The sequence below is a fragment of the Scylla paramamosain genome, chromosome 2 (assembly GCF_035594125.1).
Source record: "Scylla paramamosain isolate STU-SP2022 chromosome 2, ASM3559412v1, whole genome shotgun sequence".
Taxonomy (NCBI): Eukaryota; Metazoa; Arthropoda; class Malacostraca; order Decapoda; family Portunidae; genus Scylla; species Scylla paramamosain.
This window is the reverse complement of record NC_087152.1, coordinates 3,007,501-3,031,233: the sequence shown is the minus strand read 5'-3', so window position 1 is coordinate 3,031,233 and position 23,733 is coordinate 3,007,501. Positions and strand designations below refer to the sequence as shown.

The window sequence follows — 23,733 nt, the reverse complement described above, 5'->3', positions numbered from 1 at the left end:
TCTGAGGGAAACAAATAAGTAAAGGCGTTTCAGTAATTTCGCTTCCCTATTTACTGATTATTTGCTGCTCTATTTACTGACTGCTTTGCGTATACGATATGCGAATGTCATCCTTCAACTTAACTGGGTCCGAACTGTTATTAAAATCCATAACGCGTCTCATTCATCAGTCGTGCCGAAATTGCAAATCCGATGACACACTAAGAACGCTTTTCGAATTCGCAATCTGTAATAGGAGAGAGTGATATAGAAACTGTTGTAATATATATGTATAGAAAAAGGAAATAAACTTAAATATCAGTATGTAAAGACTTACTGAGAATGTACTCAGGTGCTGCCGTAAGGTTACAAGGTAAAGGAACGAATTGCATACACACAAATATAGAATCTTTAAAATCCTCTGTTATTACCTTATTACTGTATATCAGAGTACACATGAAAAAAAAAGCAATAGAACATCGGTGGAAACAGTATCTTATTTTCTTATTGTTGTGAAAGCTAAAGGAAAGGCAGGTGCATACGAGGGGCGGGACGGCAACTGGGTAGTCCAGACCAAGACCCAGGCCCAAGTGGAGGGAGGGCTCGAGAGGCAGCAACTAAATATAGAGCACTCCTCGTCATCAGCTCAAGGTAAGGGGGAGCTTTTCGCTTCTTTGCTGGCCTATCATTGTAGAATATGTGGTGTGTGCTGGCTGACAGTGTGCTGAGGGGGCGTGGCGAGCCTGTGTGACCTGGGGAGACAATACCTGTTGATCATTATATCATTTTTTTCTTCTTTAAGCGTATCCCATTGACAAGAAGAAAGTATTAAAAAAAAAACACATACAAATAATAGATGATATACAAAATCACAAAGTTGACATAAAAGCTAAAGACGCTAATTTACACCTAGCAGATATGTATTATATGATCTGCTTTAAGAAACCACTCGAGAATGCTTTTATTTATTTATTTATTTATTTCCTAAGATAAAACTGTATGTACAAATTTTGAATGACTCCATCAGACAGTCCCAATTTTAGAGTGCTTGAATTAAAGAGACAGCTACACACAGTGATGGGGCACAAAGGTGTAGCAAGGGATCTGCTTCCTGCTCCACTTCTCCCTTTCTCTTTTCTTTTATATTCTCATCCCGCAACACTTCCTCTTCTGTCACACCTTGATCACTTCTCCTGTGTCTAATAAGCTGTCTTGCAATAAGCAAAATTAACTCATGGAAAAACATTTTAAGTCCTATACATGAAAAATATTGCTGATAAGTGCAAAATCCTTTATATTGCAAAAGGTATTTACAAAATTCAGATGAAATGATTTACTTGTATGTCTGACACAATGGCAGGGCAGCTGGCAGCAGCTGCTGCCATGATCTCTGTATTATGAGAAATTTGTTGTGAGATTTTCACACCTGACCTCTGAGTGTTTTATATTTCATTACCTTACAGTATTATACAGTCCCAAACTCACAATTTGTGGATCCAGACCCAGGGGGCTTCATCCTGTGATGTCACCACTGGCTGACTAAAACACACACACACACACACACACATATATATATATATATATATATATATATATATATATATATATATATATATATATATATATATATATATATATATATATATATATATATATATATTTTTTTTTGCATATGTGTGGGGGAGGTAATGAAAAAATTTGGTGGGGCAATGTTCCCCCGTGCCCCCATCCAAAACTGGCCCTCCTATTAGGTTTTTTTCTGGTTCATGTTGTTTATCAGAATATTAACTTTCATTACCATGGCACCTTTTTTTTTTTCAAGTAATAAGAGGATTGTATTAAGTTTATGATGGTATTTCTTGTAATCAAGGGGACAATTAGTTATTCAGGAGAATTAAATCTTTATAATTATTTTTTTTATATAATCAAGGGACCAATTATCAGTTCTAGTTACTCGCTCATGACAATTATATTTTGATGGAATTTATTGTCACTATTAAGAGGTGATTTTATAGTGTTGTAAATTGTTCACAGTAAGTTATTTAGTGGACATGAAAACAAAAAAAAAATAATGTCACCTTTGGGTCAATCATAGAAACATTGAAACATTGATCTGAAGGCTGGATAAATCTTCATCCATGGGAGACTGTCACTGGGCTTGGAGACTAAACCCATGACAGGAGTACAAAGAGGACAGGACCTCAGATGTCAGGCCTGTGAAGGGCACCAACATGTCTCAAGGTCACTTTTGAGGAGTTTGTATTCTGGTCACTACAACAATGCATGTTCACTCCATAACTATGGGCAGTATGTAATTCAAGAGCAGTAATTCTCAGCCAGGAGTTAATTTATCCCCATGAGATTAGAGGAAATTATATGGCATGTGGTACCTAGACACATGTGTAAGAGTTAAACAGTAACTGTGCAATGCAGTATATTTGGTTAGCCTGTTTTATGAACATGGTGGCTGATTTAAAGTAATGAGAAAAATACATAAAAGATTAATTAAATAAATAAATATTTATCAGACCAACTCAGTGAATACTTGTGGTATTTTTTTATTATCTTTCATTTATCACATAATAAATACACTATATATATATATATATATATATATATATATATATATATATATATATATATATATATATATATATATATATATATATATATATATATATATATATATATATATATATATATATATATATATATATATATATATATATATATATATATATATATGGACCACTATGCTACACCCAAGGAGATTAGGCATAGTGCAACTGGCTACATACTTCTGTAGCAAGACCTGACAACGTACACTGGTTTACCCCTGCCCCTTCATAATGAGACTGTTCTGTACCCTGCATCTATTTCAGTCCTGAGACCACAGCAGATACAGGATATTTCCTACAGAGTACTCCACACCCTAAGCCAAGTAAACAAACACATACTGTACTTGACAAAATTTCTGTTGCATAGAAAATTGTCCAAATGCCTCCTAGAAGACTGGAGCAAAATTACAAGCAACAACATTTCTGTTCTTGCTGTGATCTTTACATATTCACTTTATGCTGAACTTATATTTTCCTGCAGATAGCGGGACCTTGAGGTGTAAGCTCTTCATAGATATTATCCTCAGTTATTATTTAACTGACTGCACTATACGAGGTGTGTCATTAAAGTTCCAGGACTGGTGTCCTAAAAGATGAATTTCAAACCCAAGCCACAAACCACCATATTTCCCCTTCAAAGTAATCCTTCTGGAGTATACAACTGCGCTCCCAACCCTCTACAGTCACTAATCTTTTTCTTACGTGCTTTTAAAATCATGTCCTCTGTTGCAGGTCGTTTAACAATGAGCGCTGAACAGCGAACAAACTTGAAGTTTTTGGTGCAGTTGGGGAAAACGCCGTCAGAAGCACTGGGTATGCTGCAAAAAGTGTACGGGGATGAGACAATGTCACGCTCACGTGTTTTTGAGTGGTGCAAGAGGTTCAAAGAGGGCCGGGAGGACGTGGAAGATGACCCCAGGAGTGGAAGACCCTCAACGAGCAGGAATGAGGCCAATGTTGAGCGTGTCAAGCAGATGGTGCGTGACGATCGTCGGTTGACTGTTCGAAAGATCGCAGATGAGCTTGGCATGAACCACAACAGCGTGTGGAAGATTATCACTGAAGATCTGGGCATGCGGAAAGTCTGTGCGAAGATGGTGCCGAGACTCCTGAACGATGACCAGAAGGGACGACGCATGCAGGTGTGTCAGGACATCCTCGAGCGTCTGGAAACTGAACCAGACTTGCTCAGGAGAGTCATCACCGGCGATGAGTCCTGGGTATTTGAGTACGACCCGGAGACCAAACGCCAGAGCCTTCAATGGAAGAGTCCGGCGTCGCCACGGCCGAAGAAAGCAAGGCAGTCCAGGTCCAGCTTCAAGGTCATGTTGATCGCTTTCTTCGATGTGAGGGGCATCGTCCACTGCGAGTTCTTGCCACAGGGCCAGACAGTCAACCAACATGTGTACAAAGAAGTACTGCGGCGTCTGCTTCGTGCAGTGCGCGAGAAGAGGCGGGAGTTGTGGCAGGGCAACTCGTGGCTGCTTCACCACGACAATGCGCCTGCTCACAATGCCCTGAGCATCAGAGAGTTCTTGGCCAAGAAGAACATCGCCGTGCTGGAGCAACCGCCCTACTCACCTGACCTCGCTCCGTGCGACTTCTTCCTCTTCCCCAAGCTCAAGGAGGTCATGAAGGGGACCCGTTTTGATGATGCGGACGACATCAAAAAGGCCGTGACGACGGAGCTGAGGAGCATCCCGCAAGAATCCTTCCAGCAGTGCATGCAAGCCTGGCAGAGAAGGATGGACAAGTGCATGCGGTGCCAGGGGGATTACTTCGAAGGAGATAACCTATAGTTTGTAGCCTGGATGTGAAATAAAACTTGTGTGGCACCAGTCCTGGAACTTTAATGACACACCTCGTATGGTGGCCTGTCCTGCTTTGGCACCTGTGTCTGTGCCCTGCTGTGGTGTTACATGACTTAACTCCTATATAGATTTCTGGTGTTTTATTAATATAATGTACTAGTAGTATAAATATCTGAACAGCCCAAGGCATGTCTCAGGAAGCTTGTGTACGTTCTTTGCAGGGTTTATTATAGTGTACACCAGGAGGGTTCTGCTTCATCCATGTGTTCTTTCTCTCTTTTGGAGGCCAACACTCATTTCCTGGCTCTAAGTTCTGTAAGATTTATTATTAAGAGAGGAAGTCAGTTCATATGCAAGAATGGTCCTTTCTTTCAGTAATCTAATATATTCTTTGTTAAATACCATATTTCTGTGGTCTTTATTATATAGACCAAATATTCTTTGTTGTATTGATATACTCTTTTTTTTGTGCTAACTCTATCTTTATTTCATTAACAGACCTGCCATGGAAAATATAAAAAATGAATTAGAAGAAGGATGCCTAGAGGCTGGGAATTCACCTGAAGTTCATGAAACACTCAGCCTAAAATCTGGATCTTCAGATGATGAATCCTTAAGATCAAGAACTTCAATTAAACAATACCTACAGCAGTATTTGCGTTCCACTCCTTGTCAGGTGTGATGTTGCCTTTGTTGTGTGAAGCAGTTAAATTAAGAAAATTTTGAAGTTTAGAAAAATTATGCTGTTGAATAGGTAATATAGAAAATAATTATATCACCTACTATCTAGTCTTTGAGATTTATAGTATGACCCATGAAAGTAACAGTATGCATGTATGAATGCTGCATTTGGGAGAGGTTTTTAGATGTGCTTATATATACATGTAACTTATGAAAATGTGAATGTCATATATATGTTCAAGGATAGAGGGTACTGGTTTGTGTGTGTTTAATTCTTAATTTTCTATTTGATTTTTCAGCATTTAATTTGCTTATGTTCATGTAAAGGAGACATGGGTGTTTCATGATTTCCAGTACAGCTGCTCATATTATCTCTTTCCAGTTTACCTATTTCAAACATTCTGTCACCTTGCTACTGTCTGTATTGTCCCCAATTTCCTGAAGATGCTTTCCTGTGGGATTATTACCACATTGTGTATTGAATTCCTACATAATAGAGTGGTACTTCAAAATTGTTTTTTTAGAATTAGCTATATACCTATATATACACTGTATATAATATTAGATCAAATAGCTAAATGCCATTTTGAATCTTCAGGTATTACTGGTTGGCTTAGTGATTGTAGACACACTGCTGGTCATCACAGAGTTGATGTTGGATCTAGCATTGAAGGATCCAGAGTCACCTCTACCATTTGTCTTCCACGCATTGTCCTTGAGTGTGATGAGTATTTTCATGGTGGAAATTGCACTCAAGATTTATGCATATCAGTTGGAATTTTTTACTCACAAGGTAATGGTGCTTTATCATGATATGGTGCTTTTTGTTGAATGTTTTTCTCTCATGTTAATATTAGATTCTTTTAATGTTTTAGAGAGTGTCTTCTTCAAGATCATTTAAAAACTTTGATGTTTCAGGGAGATGTGTTTGATGCAGTTGTTGTAATCGTGTGTTTTTGTCTGGATGCTGTCTATCTTCACTCCCATGATGCTCATGCTGGTGCCGGTTTTATGATTGTGCTGCGACTTTGGAGAGTTGTTCACATTCAGCGTGGTAAGGTCTATTTATTGCATGGAATAGCAAATCCAACATCTTTGGCTCTTCATATAATAGATAAAGTGATAAATATCTAAGAATCATTATAATCAAGTATACTCTTGCTTCTATTTCAGGTGAACTTCAACAGGATGTCTAATGCAAAAGAGTTTCCTGTTTTGTTCATGCATATTCTCTCTCTCTCTCTCTACAATTTTATCTTTTCTTAGTTTAAGAGTTGTATTTTTACTCTATAACATCCATCCCACTCAGATATATTGTTTTATAATTTATCTTACTCCAAGCATCTCAGGATACTGCAGATTCCATCAACTCACTTTTTTTTATATGCACATTTGTTGTACATTATGCCAGGGCATTTCTTTTGTATATTTATTCATTAGTCATTCTGCCATTATTTGTATTGAAACATTATTTCAGCTCAGTGAGATACTTATTTAAGGCAACATTTTGTGTAATATTTCTTGTGCTACATTGATTATCATATATTGTAGTTCACTGAATATTTCCCACTGAACAAAAAACTCATCAACTCTTATGAAAAGTTACTATATGCAGATGAGTAACAAAGATACCTAGTGTTTCTATCTCATTGCTATCATTGCTATTTTCATTATTATTACTCTTATAGATTTCCTGACTACAAGCCACTCTCTCTTATTAAACCTTGCTGTGCAACCCTCTATATATATTCCTATTCCTGTTCTTTCCCCAATACTGATACAAGTACTGTAAGTAAATAGAATCTTCATATTTTCTTTCCTTTTCCCTTCCAGACTTTGAAATGCTCTGTCTTATATTTTCATACCTCTTAGAACTTAAACACCCTGAAGAGTGGAGTATTCATTAGGTGTCAGAAAGTTGGCCATCTTGGGACTCTTCTATTATCTTTCTTTTGGGAGCATCAATGAGTATTTTTCCTTGAAATTCTCTCTTTGTTTATGGCCACTGTCCTTTCATGTAAAGGAGAAAAAAAAACAACTTATGTATTGTAATTCTCAAGTATAGATCAAGTTTCTATGTCTTGTTATGCTTTTATTTCAGCTATTGTATCACAGATAAAATCATCAGGAGACAAAAAATTGGTGCAAGAAAAAGAGAAGAGGTATCAAGTAGAACAGGAAATTGAGAGATGGCGTACCAGTGGCTATGCTCAGGAGGCATATATAAAGCATCTTCAAGAGCTACTGAAGGAAAACAATATTTCATATACAGAATACAGAAGCCCTCCTGACAGTACAAGGTATTTATTTATTTTTTTATCTGTTTGTAAAAAAAAGTGTGTCTTGGATCAGTTTTTGTATAAAGTGTAATGAATTTTCTTAAGGTTACCTGGATATTAGACTGATAACCTTTCTTAAGGAAAAAACAGAATTGGTTGTGTGACATCAGTTCTGGCTGAGGCTTATGCATTTACACTTTGGCTTACTAACCACTGTACTTTTGATGTGCTATAGTAAAAAGATAGTCTTTATATATTCTTCTTAAGGTTCTCATTTTTTTTAAAGGCATGATATGAGAAAACTGAGGTATTTTATGTATTGTTCACTGAATTGATAATCTCTCTCTCTCTCTCTCTCTCTCTCTCCTTCTCTCTCTCTCTCCTCTCTCTCTCTCTCTCTCTCTCCTCTCTCTCTCCTCTCTCTCTCTCTCTCTCTCTCTCTCTCTCTCTCTCTCTCTCTCTCTCTCTCTCTCTCTCTCTCTCTCTCTCTCTCTCTCTCTCTGTCTCTCTTCCTCTCTCTCACAGGCAGCTTGCTGTTGAGGTGACTTCAGAGTAAGAAAATGACTTCAAATGGTCAGCTAATACCATCACCAAATTCAAAGAGTACAAAAAATGGTCTGCTGGTACCTTCTGTGAAGGACTCATATCAGATCAAAAAAGATAATAAGTCAAAGTAAGTGAATTTTATTGCAGTATATTATATCATGAGGTATTTTTATATGAATAGAATATATACATTTTTGTCATGCAGTTAATCTTGTAACTTCAATTCTAGTACAGCTCAGAATTTTTATTTAACCAGTATGTACTTTTTAATATACAGAAGACTAGAAACATACTGAGAACATATCTTTTTAATTTTTACATCTATAAAATTTATCTGTTTGCCAGTTAATCATAATGGAAAGGTTCTCCATGTTATTATATTCATATATTTCAGCCTTGCAAATTCCTGTCTTCTTGTTTTTATTACTCTCTCTCTCTCTCTCTCTCTCTCTCTCTCTCTCTCTCTCTCTCTCTCTCTCTCTCTCTCTCTCTCTCTCTCTCTCTCTCTCTCTCTCTCTCTCTCTCTCTCTCTCTCTCTGTCAGTTATTCTTTTCTTGTTACTCTTTAAGGAACATTTTTGTTACACTTATAGCATTTTTTTCTTATTTATATATACATATCTTTGTTTCTTATCTATCTTGTTTTCTTCCTTTCTCTCAAGAGATTATTCTCAGGGTGCTGCATTTGACTGACTACATGTGCCATTACACAGCTCATCCCTTTATCACTGTCAGACTTGTCAACTCTTCATATCCATTACTATTACTGTTAATGCTTATTTTCTTCACACTGCAGGCATCCTTTAGTAAAATCATGATATTTTCTTGAATTCTAAATATTTAAATCTCATTATAATAATGTCAGAGTCTCACATATGCTTAATGTTAGTGTTACAAGTTTTTTGTGCTTTTATGGATCTTTTGTTACCATATATGTATTTTTTTTATTTTTCTTAGCTCTTGGTTGTTGTAGTATTTATTCATATTATTGTAAACAGATACATGTAATTTTGGATGTGGCTCTTACCAATCATGGATTACAACTAAAGTGTGGAAAGTACCTAATTGTGTTGTCAGGTATGACTACTATAATATATTATTGCATTTTTACTGCAGTATTATAGATACCTTTTTATTTTGCATTAGTATAAGAGCCAGATATGAATAGGCAAGTTTTTATGGGTTAGTGGTCTTGACACTCAAGTGGTCATGGGTTGAATTTCTGGGCTGGATGGAGACAAAATGGGTTTATCTCCTGAAACTCTGTAACCTTTATTTATGTAACAGTGAAAAGGTATAATAATATGTAAGTCATGATTTTGTAAAATTGCATCCCAACAGGAGTATAAGTCTAGCAGTCCTGCTCTCCTTTGTGTGTATATAATGTGTGCTTGCTGTGAGAGCCCAGGAATGTTTGGGCCTCACCCTAAGGTTTGAAAAAAGATGCAGTAATGTATGTATGCATGTATGGTTTGTTATATGAAATTTCAATAATTTTCAGGCAGCTCTGCTGTGTGAGGATACTTGTATATTGCATAACGGATATACATGTTTGGATCAAAATGCACTTTTCATTGCATTGAGTAGATATCACTTGACAGAAAGAAAAGTAATAATTGGTTTATCTTTTTATGTTATAGAATTTTATACAGTTGCAAAAATAACTAGAACATTTTTGTCAAAATTATGCTTAGGAACAATTGCAGACTAATTTGGTACTGTTGTAATCTATGTGTTCATATAATCATAAGTCTAAAACATTGATTTGTCTTAGGCATTTTCTGTAGTTTTCACAACATTTTTGCTCTTTAATATCTGTAATGTTACTATTTTTTGTAAAAAAAAAAAAAAAAAAAAAAAAAAAATATATATATATATATATATATATATATATATATATATATATATATATATATATATATATATATATATATATATATATATATATATATATATATATATATATATATATATATATATATATATATATATATATATATATATATATATATATATATATATATATATATATATATATATATATATATAGATATATATAAAATGCAGGCAGAAGTGATACTCATAGGATGAGCTCAAGATATGATCATAGAAAAGTGGCTGAAATCACAGTACTAGTTGTTAAATGCTTTACTTTTGATAGTGAATAGTTATGTACTTACTCATGTAGTGGCATAAGTGAAGGTCATAAATATTTTTTTGTATTTAATCAGTCATTTTTGGTGACTTGTTTGGCACAGTTACCTTCATGTATTGAGTGCAGGTCTGTGGCAGTAAAGATCCTGGTTACTGTGCTAGTGAAAAAGAAAGGGAGTAATAGCACAGATGGAGGTTAGCAATATGATGGTGTGATAGTTGTTTGGTGCTGCATTGTGTACAAATTGTTGTACAGTACTTAAAATGTCATATGAAATAGTTTGTAATCTACTCTCCAGGTGTCTTTTTTAGTTATGTACAGTGTTTGACAAACATTATAGTTTTTTCCTAATTGGATGTGTTGATAAAATACAGTAAGTATTACATTGCCTAATATTGTGCGTATCAAGACAAGAAAATCCGAGAGTGTAAGTAGGCTGACTTATTGGAAGCAGAAACTCTCTGCAAAAGATTTACATACATTATGCATGATAGCTGAAGTAATAGCTGTGAGGCCACTGAAATTAGTCTTCTTATCTTGGAGATTTTACAGTTACAGTTTCAACTATGGATTTCTCTGCCTTACAGATATTTGTTTGTATTATATATAATTCATGTAGAAATTAAAATTAATATTGACATGTTTATGTTTATTTAAAGAATTATGTTGCTAACTTAATATCTAGAAGTTGTTGTAATACAGTTGTGATGTACTTTAACATTTAGTGACTGATGTGACTTATACTGATGTGTAGTGCCTGTAGTAAGCAGAAAAAAACATGAATTTCTTTTAACCAAGCACACTATTAATCCAGTCAGACAGAGAAACTTGGTTTTAACAAATATAAAGGGGTGCTAACATTGCTAATATATATATATATATATATATATATATATATATATATATATATATATATATATATATATATATATATATATATATATATATATATATATATATATATATATATATATATATATATAATATGTGTGTGTGTGTGTGCGTGCACACGCACGCGCATTACTTGAATATTAATCAGTTATTTATCTTAAATATTTTTCTAGTATTATATGTACATTTTTCTAGCATTGATGATTGTCATTTCTTGGGAAAATAAATGTGCTGATAAACTGAATGCATTGTGCTTATATGCAACAGGAATCAGGATGGTGTATGTACATTGTGACAGTAAAGGTTTGTAACAACAGGCAGCCTCTTGTAGGAAGTACTGGACAATGTAACTTAAATTTATATGTGTATTTCAATGTTTGTGTCAATATGTAACACTTAGAGTAGGCTATCAGTATCCTAAGAGATTGTAGTACTTCATGATGAGAGATGTTTTCATTGTTGGAATAGCATAGAAAAAAATAATATGCATGTATGTATGTATGTGACAAGAGATAGTATTTCATGTTTGTAAAGTATTCTCAGAAAGCTGAAAGCAAACTCTGTCATTATGAGAAAATGAAATTGACAAATCATTATCTGAAAAAAAAGAAAAAAGTTTCAAATCTACTGTTTAGCTTTACAGAATACATATACAATACAGACACCGACTTTAAGAATCTTTTTAGTTTGTGAACTACTTGTAAGTATGTTTGATATATTTATTTATTTATTGTTATTATTTTTATGACTTATTTATTTATTCATTTTTTATGTGAATCTTTTTTATATGAATTGAAGAAACAGCATTGTCACACACTGCAATGCCTGCCCTGTCTCCTCAATAACAGCAATTAAATGGCCTCCCCCCCATCCCTTGCATATCTCTCTCTCTCTCTCTCTCTCTCTCTCTCTCTCTCTCTCTCTCTCTCTCTCTCTCTCTCTCTCTCTCTCTCTCTCTCTCTCTCTCTCTCTCTCTCTCTCTCTCTCTCTCTCTCTCTCATATTGTTATCCCTTCAACTTCATTCAGCTTCTTCGGTTCAAGGTGAGGATCCCATCACAGCAGCCATCACTCAAAATTATGAATGATTTTTTTTGTAAAACTGAGACAATTTGACTGATGGCAGACATGTTTGAAAGTAACCATGATAGTCTTTGTAGTCTGTTGTATTGTGTAAATTTTTCTTGCAGGAAATGTAGGCTCTTTCTTGATAAAGTAAGGATGTAGTGGAGCATATAGGTAGAGATGTGAAAATCAGTAGTTAGGACTGGACCAGATATACTTAAGGATTTATATTGCTTTGGAGGGTTTGTACTCTGTATAGTACATAATTCATACATTTTCAGTTCATGATGCAAAGCATCAATTGCATTCTCATACAGTAGGCAATCATCATGTAATGACAATCTTCCTTCAGCTTTCACTGTTGGTGACATGCCCTGTGTATATTATGTGAGTCTCATAATGGAAATTCAGAGGAAATATCTCATAAGATAAGTATCATTAACATTGTTAATGCCAAAGAAAAGCTAAGATCACAAACTATAGTGTAGATTAGTGGTGTTACTCATATACCAATGTTTACATAAAGTTTACCTCCTATGATTTGATACAGTTGTTTATGTTGACCCTAACTATTAAAGGTTGATAGTCAAGTTTGATATTGTGATTAATTCATTATTTATTTATTTCTATAAAGATTCTCATAATACAAAATGCTAGAGAAAATCAGGAAGATTTGGAAATGCAATGTGCAGATATTTCAGTGTGTAATATACAGAACATGAATTTGTAAATTACCTATAGATTGTATTGAATACACTAAAAATTACACTTTGTTATGGAAGAGATGCTTTCTTTCTACTGGTGCAAAATTGCTCACATACTTTATCATTTATTATAGGTATATAAAAACACAAAGCCACTTGACTCTGTTCATTGAGTAATTTGAGGATGTACTTACCACCCTCTGGATCTCAATAACTCCCCTTTGTTTATAAAATGTTTATCCACAGTGAAGTTAATAAATTATGTTTTAATGACAGTAGGTTCATGAATAGCATATTGAAACAATAGTATTACAAAGAAATGTGTTAATTTTACACTAAATTGCAAGTGCATGCTGGAATGTAAGTACATAGATATAATACTTAGTTGTATTTGAGATAAGCTTGTGTTCTGTGTTCTCTGTACTCTCCTACAATTTAGTTTTACACTCATGGATGTTTCTTACTTGAAATTTCTTTGGTTTTAGTCTATTTCATGCACCAATACCTTTATTTAGAAAATTAAATGTGTGTGTTGTATGAGCATTCAACAGTTGTTATTTTGTGCTTATACAGTCATGTCCTGGTATCAATGCACAGTTTCTAGTCCTCTTATAAAAGTTAGTTATTCCATAATGTGTAGGTTTCCCTATGAGAGAAAGCAGAAAGTACTTTGTTGTAATAAATTTTGTTAATGGTTGATTGTAAGTGATAAATTTAAAAAAATCAAAGAGGACATTTGGAAAGAAAAATTATATGTTGAAATAATCATGGTAAAAAATAAAGGTTTGCAATTGTAAATACTGTATAGGTGTTGATAGTTGAAAAAAAGTGAAGTAAGAAACAGTCATGACTTTATAAATAAGTGGAGGAAAGTAGGTATAGAAATGGATCATAAGTGAATTTATCTCATATATTTTGTAATACAACTGTGTCAATTATTAAAAATAATCCATACTGGAAAGGGACAGTTATGAACTAATTGTGATAATATATTTTTATGTATGTAACCTTCTGTACAAAATAAATTATATAAATAAAGCATATCTTTTATGAATACAGTAAAGTATGCATACCTTATTGTTCACATCAGTGCAACCAGGTTGAGTTATTATATTGGTATGATGAAAAATTTGACTGGTTATTATTTATTCTTATGTTGTAAAAAAAATTATATATATATATATATATATATATATATATATATATATATATATATATATATATATATATATATATATATATATATATATATATATAATGAATGTTTGTACTGTATCAAAACCATATACTGTACAATAACATTAACTCATCCAGATTGTCTTTTATATATACATAGTAATAAGACAGGATTGCAGATGTTGGCCTGTTGTCAGCAGGAATATAACTTCCATACATTTGAATATTCCAGCTTACATGAAGTAATTATGTAACATTTAAGCAAATCATGCATTGCAGGAGGATGCTTAGCCTTCAATCTCCATTAGTAGTGGTAATAAGTAATAATTTTCAAATACAGTGAAACTTCCATAATCTTATATTTTTAGTTCCTTGTGAATTGTAAAAATTTTTGCCTCTGCAGAGTATGAGTTATGAACCTGAAGTAATACATAATTAGACATTTTTAAATCCAAAGTTGTTTGTAAGTATTTAAAGATACAGGCATACTGTATCACATCAGCTGTCACCTCGCAGCACAACTACCCACATCCAGGCCCATCATATGAACAGAGTGCCAAGGATTTCTTCATCACCTACAAGACCTCAGATTCTCAAACAAAACAAATTATGTCAAGTGGGAATATTATGGAAATGCACATCTCCTAGAATCCCACACAAGACTATCCCAACACACAAGCAGCTCTGAGTGCTCCCACGAGTGGATCACCTTATCCATAGGTGAGTGAAGCTCAGAACCATATACATACCACTCATCTATATAAACACAGCTCCCTCTAAAAAATAAATCAACATTGCACCTGTAAATCACATTATGGAAGACATCATTATTACTATCCAGTTAGCTGTTATGCTGTGCTCTACACTGGTCTTCCTTAAATATTGTTTTCAACTGTTTTCTGATGCAGTGATACATATATTATTCCTGAAGATATTCCAGGGCAATTTGCTTGTACATCATTTGTACTTCCCAATGGACTTGCATTGTATCATTGTTCTTTGACAATTTCAGCTGAGATAAAAATAGTTGTTGCCTTTAGTATATCTCAACTTGCTTTTCCAGATGTTGAAATAATTTTTGTTCACATAACTTTGCAATAGTACTGTGATGTACCATTGGTCTTCCTAATAGCAATAAAGGAACACAGCAGAAAATCTGCTTTACAGCCTACACCTATATTTTTTTAGTACGATGTGGCACATTAAAATTAATCCTATTTAGCTTTGCTCTTTTACAATATTTTGACATTTCTTTTTACACATATAACATAAAGAGTCTTTCCTAACTAGAGAACATTCAGGTAGGTTTTTTTTTAATGAAACAAATGTGTATAAAAAAGATAATATTGAAGTAGTTTACAAAGTACTGTACTAAACTTGGATAAAATATATTTTAACAAATATATAAAATTATATGCAGCCATGCAACTTTTTTACCCATCAACCAAAAAATATGGTATTTCTTAATTTTAATTATTATAAATTAGTACTGGCACTTCCACCAGTCATTGTCTTGTTCCATCTCATATATTTTTTTTCTTTGAAAAAAAAAAAAAAAATGATCTGGCGATATATGTAATGGTATGATGAAGTTTGTATGTCAATCATAAGCCTCCTTAAATGCTCCTCTTGTATTCTGTTTGTGTTGCTCAAGATTTGCATCTTTCCCTATTGACCAATTTGTTCCATAATTTATAAATTTATTTACTCTAATCTATCTCTTGTAAATACTCCTTTGGCCAATGAAGTTTTGGATATGTTTCACACATATCAGTGGTGTATCAGTGCTGTGTCTGCTCAGTCTGTTAGTGTTAATGAAAAAAAATTTACTTTGAATTAGGTTGCCACATTTACACATGGCTGATGCAGTGTTGAGTTTTGACTCTCCATGTCAGTTCTGTCTCTGTGCCACCTATATTTTTTTAGTTCTTCAAGGACATCGGACAAGTGTTGTGAGTTTGTCAATGAAATGAATGGTGAACTACTTATTGGTTTGGAATCATCAAGTTATGTGTGATTTGTTGCAGCCAAAGTATATGGACAGCAGTCTCAAACAACATACTTTATTTGGAAAATTTTCTTCCATCATCAATGATGGATCAACTCAATTTTTCTTTTCTTCCATGCTTCAGGTACCCACTTTCCTTTCTTAAGCTTATGCTCAGTCTCTTCCTCTTCATAAAGAATTATGGCAATCATTGCCAATTCCACATCTGAAAACTTTGGCATCTTGGAAATGACTGATTTCACACTTTATAGTCACTATGGATGTGTGTGAACAGATGTCACTGAAGCGTTATGGTTTTCACTCACACCGAACTGACATGGCACTGATATGCCACTGATATGTTTGAATTGACCTTAAGACTTCTTTGGAGTAAAATGGATGTCAAAATGCTTTCAGAATGAAGATCCCTTTTAGAGGGGGATAGCTTAGACAAAACATTAGACCTTGTCTTACCGTGTACATAAAAATACTGATGGAGGTTCTTAATTTCTGAATTCCATCCCCTTTAATTGCTTTTCACCATTTGACATTGACATCTAGCAGTTAAGAGGCAATAAAAGTAGCATGAGTAATTCTATAGAATTTTCATCTTGCACAAATATTAACAATCTCATGCAGATGTGCTAAGCAGGTTCATAACAGGTAAGGTCCACTTGATGACTTCCTGATCATACCCACTTTTGTCAGGAGGTACAGAACTACAATGTGTTGATGCTCAAAACCCAGTCTCTGAACACCCTGACCCATTACATCTTGAAGCTCAACAGTCTGCATGGCAATGAATTGGAAGCCATCATCAAGACCTCAGTGATAAATAAAAGTTAGTGATGCTGATTTAACTGAATGTTGCTCCACACACATAGTATGTTTAAAAATGGAGCAAGAATATAAACTCCAGATGACTAGGATAAAAGCCAGGTACACCTCCTTAAAACTTGAAAGATCCTTTGAATTCCATAATAAAGACCAATCATCAAATTAGCATTTAGTGACCCAAGATCCTTAAATACAATGAATATAATACCCTCTTAAAATAAGCATGACAGCAAGCATCCCAAACTGAAATTCAAGTTGACGTCTTCCAAGGATGCACACTGCTAGGATGAAGCCATAAATTTAAAAGGCCATGAAGTTGAACTGTGATAATTCCTCAAGAAAATCCAGCCAAACTTACTACATGATTAGCAAAAGGCTAATAAAATACACTGAAACATTTGCTTTCAAAATACTGCTTGTAACTGGTTTGTGGTTCACTCATTAATATCTGATATGTGCTGTTTATGTAATATTCTCAAAATTGACAAATTTTTCTATTGGCCAGGGTGATGGGGACATACTATTCTTCTATCACTATTTAAAGTTCAAAAAAATTACTGTCTAATGACACAAATAAAATTCTAAATGATTTTCATTATCCTTCAGGTCTCTGAACCTGTCACATTTGAAGACTGAATGGTAGCCACAACAGTAGCTGGTTAAAAATGGTGACCTGCCAAATGGGACAATTGTATTTATGTTAATTATGTGACGTATGATACTGGCATTGGGCTTATTTTCTGATCATACAATTAAAATGTAATACCTATCAAATTTATGAAAGAAAGGCCTATTCTTACTGATACCAGAACTGATACCATATCCTTACCATTTCATTTTCTACAAATACATTTTGGATTTGAAGTCAGGTAAATTACAATCTTCTTTCTGTTATCAGCACTGACAGTGATCATATTATAGCCTTTAATTAATTTTCTTTTCCAAGAAGTTACATGTTTGAAAATGTTGCAGACACAGGAGATCTGGAGAGCAACACTGAAGCAGATCATAAAGATGTAGCAGTGTTGCATATCATATTGGATGTTCCATAGTGCAGGTATGTTATGTGGTTCCTGTAACTGTAGGAGGTTCCACAGGCATTAATTAATATGTGCATCTTTTTTCTAGGGAGACTAAGATCTCACAACACAAGCTTTGGTGCAATGATAAAATTGAAATGAATTACTTCAGAACCAACACTTCCAAGAACTGATTATTTAGTCACCATTGGCACTTTTTGGTTAATGTAATCACTTCCAGGAAGTTATACTGTATCACAACCACTATTCAAATAATTGCAGTCTGTATTTTCAATTAGACTACAGCATCAAAACTCTTCATCTGCTACCAAATCCAGGTAGACATCAAATGATTCTCTGTTGCAACTACCATCTGGCTTGTATACATACTTATGGAAAGTCCCATCCACACAGATTGCTGAAATGGAACAAGAATAATTCAGTATGGAATTTAGTGCATGTTTAACAGTATAAAGATGCAGACATTGCATACATTCAAGTTCTCTATTACATGCATTTGTAAAACATAAAATCAAAATTATGCAGTAGGTTACAAAGATCAAATACATAACCATGCACAACACATTATTAATTGTTAGAAAAAAGTCAGCTTTCCTGCTTTATGCCTGTTAACTATACTGTTTTACAGAACTAATGCAGTTTTTTTTATAAATCATCTAGTACTGCATAATGACATACAGAATTCAGACAATTATATTTATTTTTGTCATTATTAGAGGCTCAGGAGCAAGATGGATTTTAATTTGTCTTAAGCATTTTTTATTTTATTTATTTATTTTATTTTTTTGTTGTGTGTGTGTGTGTGTGTGTGTGTGTCATGAGCTGATAGGTGCTTCAGAATCTTCCAGTTCAGGATAAAATGACAGGAACTCAAAGCTCAGTAGTTTGAGGGATTAGAGAGTTTACAAACAGCAAGGCAAAAAAAAAAAAAAAAAAAAAAAAAAAAAAAAAAAAAAAAAAAAAAAAAAAAAAGCCCTTTCTGCTAAAGTAAACCTACTTTTCAGAGAATTAAGATGACTATTGTGTACATTACTGTCACTTAAAATCATGACTTACCATACACAGAAGAATTGGCCCCAAATGCACATATGCATGCACACTCAGGTGGAACAGTGAAGTTTGCCAGGGCCCACTGTGACTCCATGTAACCACCCAGGAAACCTATTTTTGAAAATCTGGATAGGGAACAGAATCAATTATACACATGCTTATTTATGATGAATATAAAGGTTATCACTATCACACCTATTATAATCATTATAATAGTTAATAAAGGCAATCTATATATGATGCTGACATTCTCAGTGAAGTAGGTAGCCACAACAAGGAACTCACACACGCACACACAGAGTGGTTTTTAGTGGAGCAGTATCATCCCTGGCTGATATGTGACAAGCATGACATTGTACTGCACTCACAACTTGAAAGATATTTCACTGATCAAAGAATTACTATTCACCCTGTGAAAAGAATGGGATGCAGGTGGGATTCAGTCTAGCCATAGATTAAGCTGTTATGAACTTTTAGTTTTCTGGGAGTCCAGCACAAGATCTTCAAGACTGTGGTGAAATACACACACATTCCAAATGAATAATTAAAATCCACCTTGGCTCTCAGACCTTAATTAGGAGAGAAAATTAATCCACAATGACTTGTATACTGTTTGAGAGTCAGTTGCACAGCATTCCTGAGTCTTTTCACATCAAGACCTGATGGCAGAACTGGTTCACCATGAATAGTTTTGTTTCATTTACGCATTCAAAATTGATTCCCATATCATGCACTACCACTTAATTTTTGTTTCACAGTCATCCTTCTTGTATCTAATGCTCTCTTCAGTGTCCATCCACTCCAACTGAGGTCTTCACTTAAGCTTTACAACTCTCACTTGTAATCCAGTTATCTTCACCAATAGTTTTTTTTCTATCTTTTCTATATGCCCATACCAATGCAATGCTCCCTACTCTGTCCATCAGCTGATTCTCCTCTAATGCCAGTTTTTCTTTACATTCCCTTGTTTATTACTATCCATACATCTTCCTCCTTACACATCCCTCAGACATTCAAGCTTCTCTTCCCTCCTGCTTCCATATCCCATGTTTCAGCTCCATGCAATGCAGTGTCATGTACATACCTTATACAACTTTATCTTTCCATTCATCCCAAGTAATGTACATCTAGACACCATTCTCTCCTCCCAACACCTTTTTTTATTTTCAGTCATGTGTAACTTCTCTCTATGACATCTATTCAAAAATTTTTATGAAGCTTAATATTCCTACAGTAAAACTCAGATTTTTAGATATCTGCAAAAATTAAAAATGATCTTAAAACTAATATCACAAGTTTTACACAATCGTTAACATAGCAAATACATACGTAGAACGTCGATTTAAGTGAGTGTTTTTCAGTGCGAATATGTGGATTGTGCCTTTGTCACTGGAGCAGCACAGGAACTCACTATTGCTGCTGAAGTTTATGCTGTAGAATTTAAGAATATCAATAGGTTATTAACTTTATACAGATCCTCAATACATCATCATCACTTGAATGACTGTGAAGCACTTTCTATTAAATACTTCATACTCCTGTAAGTATAATCATGAATCTAAATACAAAGCAACTGTGTATTTTGAACAAACTTAGAGAGAGAGAGAGAGAGAGAGAGAGAGAGAGAGAGAGAGAGAGAGAGAGAGAGAGAGAGAGAGAGAGAGAGAGAGAGAGAGAGAGAGAGAGAGAGAGAGAGAGAGAGAGAGAGAGAGAGAGAGAGAGAGAGAGAGAGAGAGAGAGAGAGAGAGAGAGAGAGAGAGAGAGAGAATAAAATTTCATAACTTAACCTACCAATACAGAGTTGCTGGGTCAGAGCCTCTCCTCAACTCAGCCAGTAACACTCTCCTAGCAGTCTCCCATACTCGAATCAGAGTGCCTTTGAGTGAGGCTGTTGCAAGCAGTGTACCCTCTCTGTTAATACTAAGACAGGCTAACTCACTTTGGTGTGCTTGTATAGTGAATGGAGCTTGAGAAACAGTGGTTTCCGTTGTCAAAAGATCCTGAAAACATTTCAATATGATTAGTGCAAGACATTTAAATTGAAGCTCATACTGCTTGTCTATCTGATTTAGTGGAAATAAATTAGAAGTTTTTAATTATCTAGCACTCTGATGCCTTGATTCCTCTGAGGGCATTCCCAAGGGGATGTCCATAACAGAAAAACCTCCACCACTCCCTGTCCAGACTTTTCCTTCTTGCCTTGTATGTGCTTGGACTCTACTACCACTTCTTTCATACTTGCACTCCTTTACCTAATCTTTCTACCATTCTGCTTATGTAACTTGTTCACAAAATGAAGGAACTAATAATTCTGAGTAGAGCACAGATTAAATATAACAGTGAATTAAGATGCAATCCTTTGTGCATACTGAATATGCTGTGTAATATATATCATGATTTCTGAGGGTCTAGATATTTGGAACAACATGTATTGATTATCAATCATGAATAGTATTAATTATGAATTATGAAAAATATTATATTTTAAATAGATGATCAAACGTATCACTAGGCAATCAAAACTTGATGAGGTTTTCTGAATACTTACCACTAACTGTACAGCACCAAGTTTGTGGGCAGGGAAGCACAATATATGTCTGTCAGCAGATGGAAGTGGGGATACTTCACAAAGTCCTAACAGATTGTCCCGTGTCTCACAGGTAAAAAGTCGTTGAGGAGAATGAGGGAAAGAAAACACGTGGATCTGTCGCCGACATACAACAACTAATCTGAAATTAGGAATAACTGGTAAGCATATATCTTTGTAAAACATAGTCCTGTAAATGTTTACTTTATTTACAATAAGCTAGTAAGAATAACTATAGAAAGAAGAGAATACAGTCAATATTTTATAGGTAATTTCTGTAATGGTTATAATGAGAGGAACATGTGGAACAACGGTAAGAATTATGACAAATGAACAAGTTCACACAACACTATTCAACTTTAAGTAATGTGAGATCCAATCCCACATTTTACTCAAATCTACTAATAACATTAGTTCATGTTAAGATCAACACAAAAGTTTTAAATAAAGCTTAACTATTCAGTTTTGTAAGCATTTATTTCCTGGAGATGGGTTAAAATGCATCTGGTTTTATATTAATCAAGGAAGGGGAAGCTTCTGTGCTTTATCTTACATAGTAAGTAAATATTTCCTATAAAAGAACACCACCTAGTCTATAGCTTATCTACAGTTATCTCTTGAGACATATTGTGAGTGAAGCTGATGCACAATTACATGTGAATGTGTTGACAACATGAAAGAAGGCTCGAGTTTGAAGAAGCACAATTTCTTACCTGTCTTTCCTAAGTCTTACTGCCAATACTGGAACTGAGAAAGTAAACTCTAGGACTAGCTGGGATTTGCAATCATCATATATGAGGACAGTGTTATCTGCATATTTTGGAACTGCACCGCCTCCAACCATTGCTATCAAATTTGAGCGGTGCAACATTTCTCCATGCCCCACACTTCCAGCCACACTTTCTTCTGAAATTAATATTACAACTATTAGTTTTCAGTTAAGAATTCAATTATGGAAACTGAGTTCATTGTAATTCAACAAAATGGAATACAATGAAATCATGCAGAAAGAAAATGGAGATGATAAGGAGTGCTGCATAACACCTGCTGGCTACAGATAATGAGTTAGGTGGGCAGGCTCACAGACTGCCTTCAATTTATACAAACCAAAATAAGGGTACTATTTCCAGTGCTGTGTAACTATTCACCAGTCTAGATGCTATGGCTCCTTTGCAGTTAAGAGAAAGAAACAGGAATAGAAGAAATAGCAAATATGGTAAATGAACACAGCTGCAGTTCAGAATCATTACTGTAATCAAAATATCAGGCCCTATTAGTACTACTATGAGTTAGTGCAGTCCCACTATTTATACATAAAATAGCTGCCCCCCAAAAAAGCTTAAAGCTTTTAGTTTCATATACAGTAAAATTATTTTTGTGAAGTTATAACACTAATTAAAGTGTTTAAGCTTAGGCAAGATATGAAAAGCAAACCTTATAGTTACAAACACACAATGCAACTCTTACTTACTCAGGTGTGCTTTTTCTGTGAGTGGTTCCACATTGTATATTCTAACGCCTGAGTCCATACAGCAAATGAAGCATCCTGTGAGGAAAGGAAACTGAATGTTTTCATATTCTATATTAGCAAATACAATCAGTATAATAGTTTATTTTCTTGATTTCTATAAATGTGTTAATCTATACATAGGTAATCTCCCCAAGTAAGAGAAGCTTACCAAAGTATGAAATTAGAGAAGCTATTAGTGCAATTTAGTTTGCAGTTTACATAATAAAATGCAAAGACATCTAACATAATAAAATACACAGAAATCTAGCTTTCACAGAATGTTACACTTTCACTAAAAGTTTACATTTACATATGAATAAAACATACATAACTGAAAATATCTCTAAAACCAAAGCTCACTTCCACCCTAACTTATAATATACATGTGTTTTGCAAGTGTTTGTGTTAAGTGTCTTTAAAATAAAGAGCTACCTATGTAATTCAGTAGTCGGTTAGCTCCCTGAAGTGATGAAATAATTCTGTAAGTCATTGATTTGAGTGTTGCTCTCAATCTAGGTTGAGAGAGTGGTTAGTGATGACTGGGTGGTGTATACAAAGTCCTGGATCTACATCCCATTGTACAGAAATGAAACCCACAGAGGAGTCCTTGAATACCTCAAAGACAGATTAGTTGTCAGTCTTGAGGTCAGGAATAGTTTAAGATATTTACATATTATTGTCTCCAGCCAGCCTTACCATGATCCTGGTTGAATCTTAAGCTGTGGACCTTCTCTCTAGTTGCCATGATATTCTTAAGCTGCATGAGGCATAGGCCCAAGATAGGGCAGGGATCTCCGTCGCAGTTTTGTCTCTGTTGAAG

General features: G+C 34.4%; 2 protein-coding genes across 6 annotated transcripts in view; one reads left to right on the top strand and one right to left on the bottom strand.

The window, feature by feature from the left end:
• The first annotated feature begins 477 nt into the window (after nucleotides 1-477).
• On the top strand, nucleotides 478-9,716 carry LOC135108459 (voltage-gated hydrogen channel 1-like). 2 transcript variants are annotated; one of them, XM_064019506.1, is made up of 6 exons: nucleotides 478-630; nucleotides 4,907-5,084; nucleotides 5,688-5,882; nucleotides 6,008-6,143; nucleotides 7,191-7,389; nucleotides 7,898-9,716. In XM_064019506.1, the coding sequence occupies exons 2-6, from the start codon at nucleotides 4,914-4,916 to the stop codon at nucleotides 7,911-7,913; spliced, it is 717 nt and encodes a 238-aa protein (XP_063875576.1). In that variant the 5' UTR covers nucleotides 478-630; nucleotides 4,907-4,913; the 3' UTR covers nucleotides 7,914-9,716. The 2 variants fall into 2 exon arrangements, with proteins under 2 accessions (XP_063875576.1, XP_063875573.1); XM_064019503.1 differs by having other exon boundaries at nucleotides 7,894-9,716.
• A 5,516-nt stretch (nucleotides 9,717-15,232) lies between these two features.
• LOC135108417 (WD repeat domain phosphoinositide-interacting protein 4-like) overlaps nucleotides 15,233-23,733 on the bottom strand; it is a 14,357-nt gene continuing 5,856 nt past the window's right edge. For 2 of the 4 annotated variants that reach the window (XM_064019377.1, XM_064019386.1), the window contains exons 2-9: nucleotides 23,610-23,733; nucleotides 22,875-22,949; nucleotides 22,117-22,309; nucleotides 21,365-21,545; nucleotides 20,608-20,816; nucleotides 20,146-20,247; nucleotides 18,823-18,941; nucleotides 15,233-18,163 (exon numbers count right to left, since the gene is read on the bottom strand). The exon at nucleotides 23,610-23,733 is cut by the window's right edge and continues 40 nt beyond it. In XM_064019377.1, coding sequence (XP_063875447.1) covers nucleotides 18,054-18,163; nucleotides 18,823-18,941; nucleotides 20,146-20,247; nucleotides 20,608-20,816; nucleotides 21,365-21,545; nucleotides 22,117-22,309; nucleotides 22,875-22,949; nucleotides 23,610-23,733 — 1,113 coding nt within the window. In that variant the 3' untranslated portion in view covers nucleotides 15,233-18,053. The remainder of the gene's footprint in view (nucleotides 18,164-18,822; nucleotides 18,942-20,145; nucleotides 20,248-20,607; nucleotides 20,817-21,364; nucleotides 21,546-22,116; nucleotides 22,310-22,874; nucleotides 22,950-23,609) is intronic. The other 2 variants (XM_064019394.1, XM_064019400.1) reach the window with 1 other exon arrangement.

What these genes read in the sequence shown, in the direction of transcription:
- LOC135108459 (XM_064019503.1), top strand. Translation starts at nt 4,914, where the DNA reads ATGGAAAATATAAAAAATGAATTAGAAGAAGGATGCCTAGAGGCTGGG. An exon ending in TGCGTTCCACTCCTTGTCAG is followed by an intron (nt 5,085 to 5,687) that starts GTGTGATGTTGC and finishes TTGAATCTTCAG; the next exon opens with GTATTACTGGTTGGCTTAGT. An exon ending in AGTTGTTCACATTCAGCGTG is followed by an intron (nt 6,144 to 7,190) that starts GTAAGGTCTATT and finishes CTTTTATTTCAG; the next exon opens with CTATTGTATCACAGATAAAA.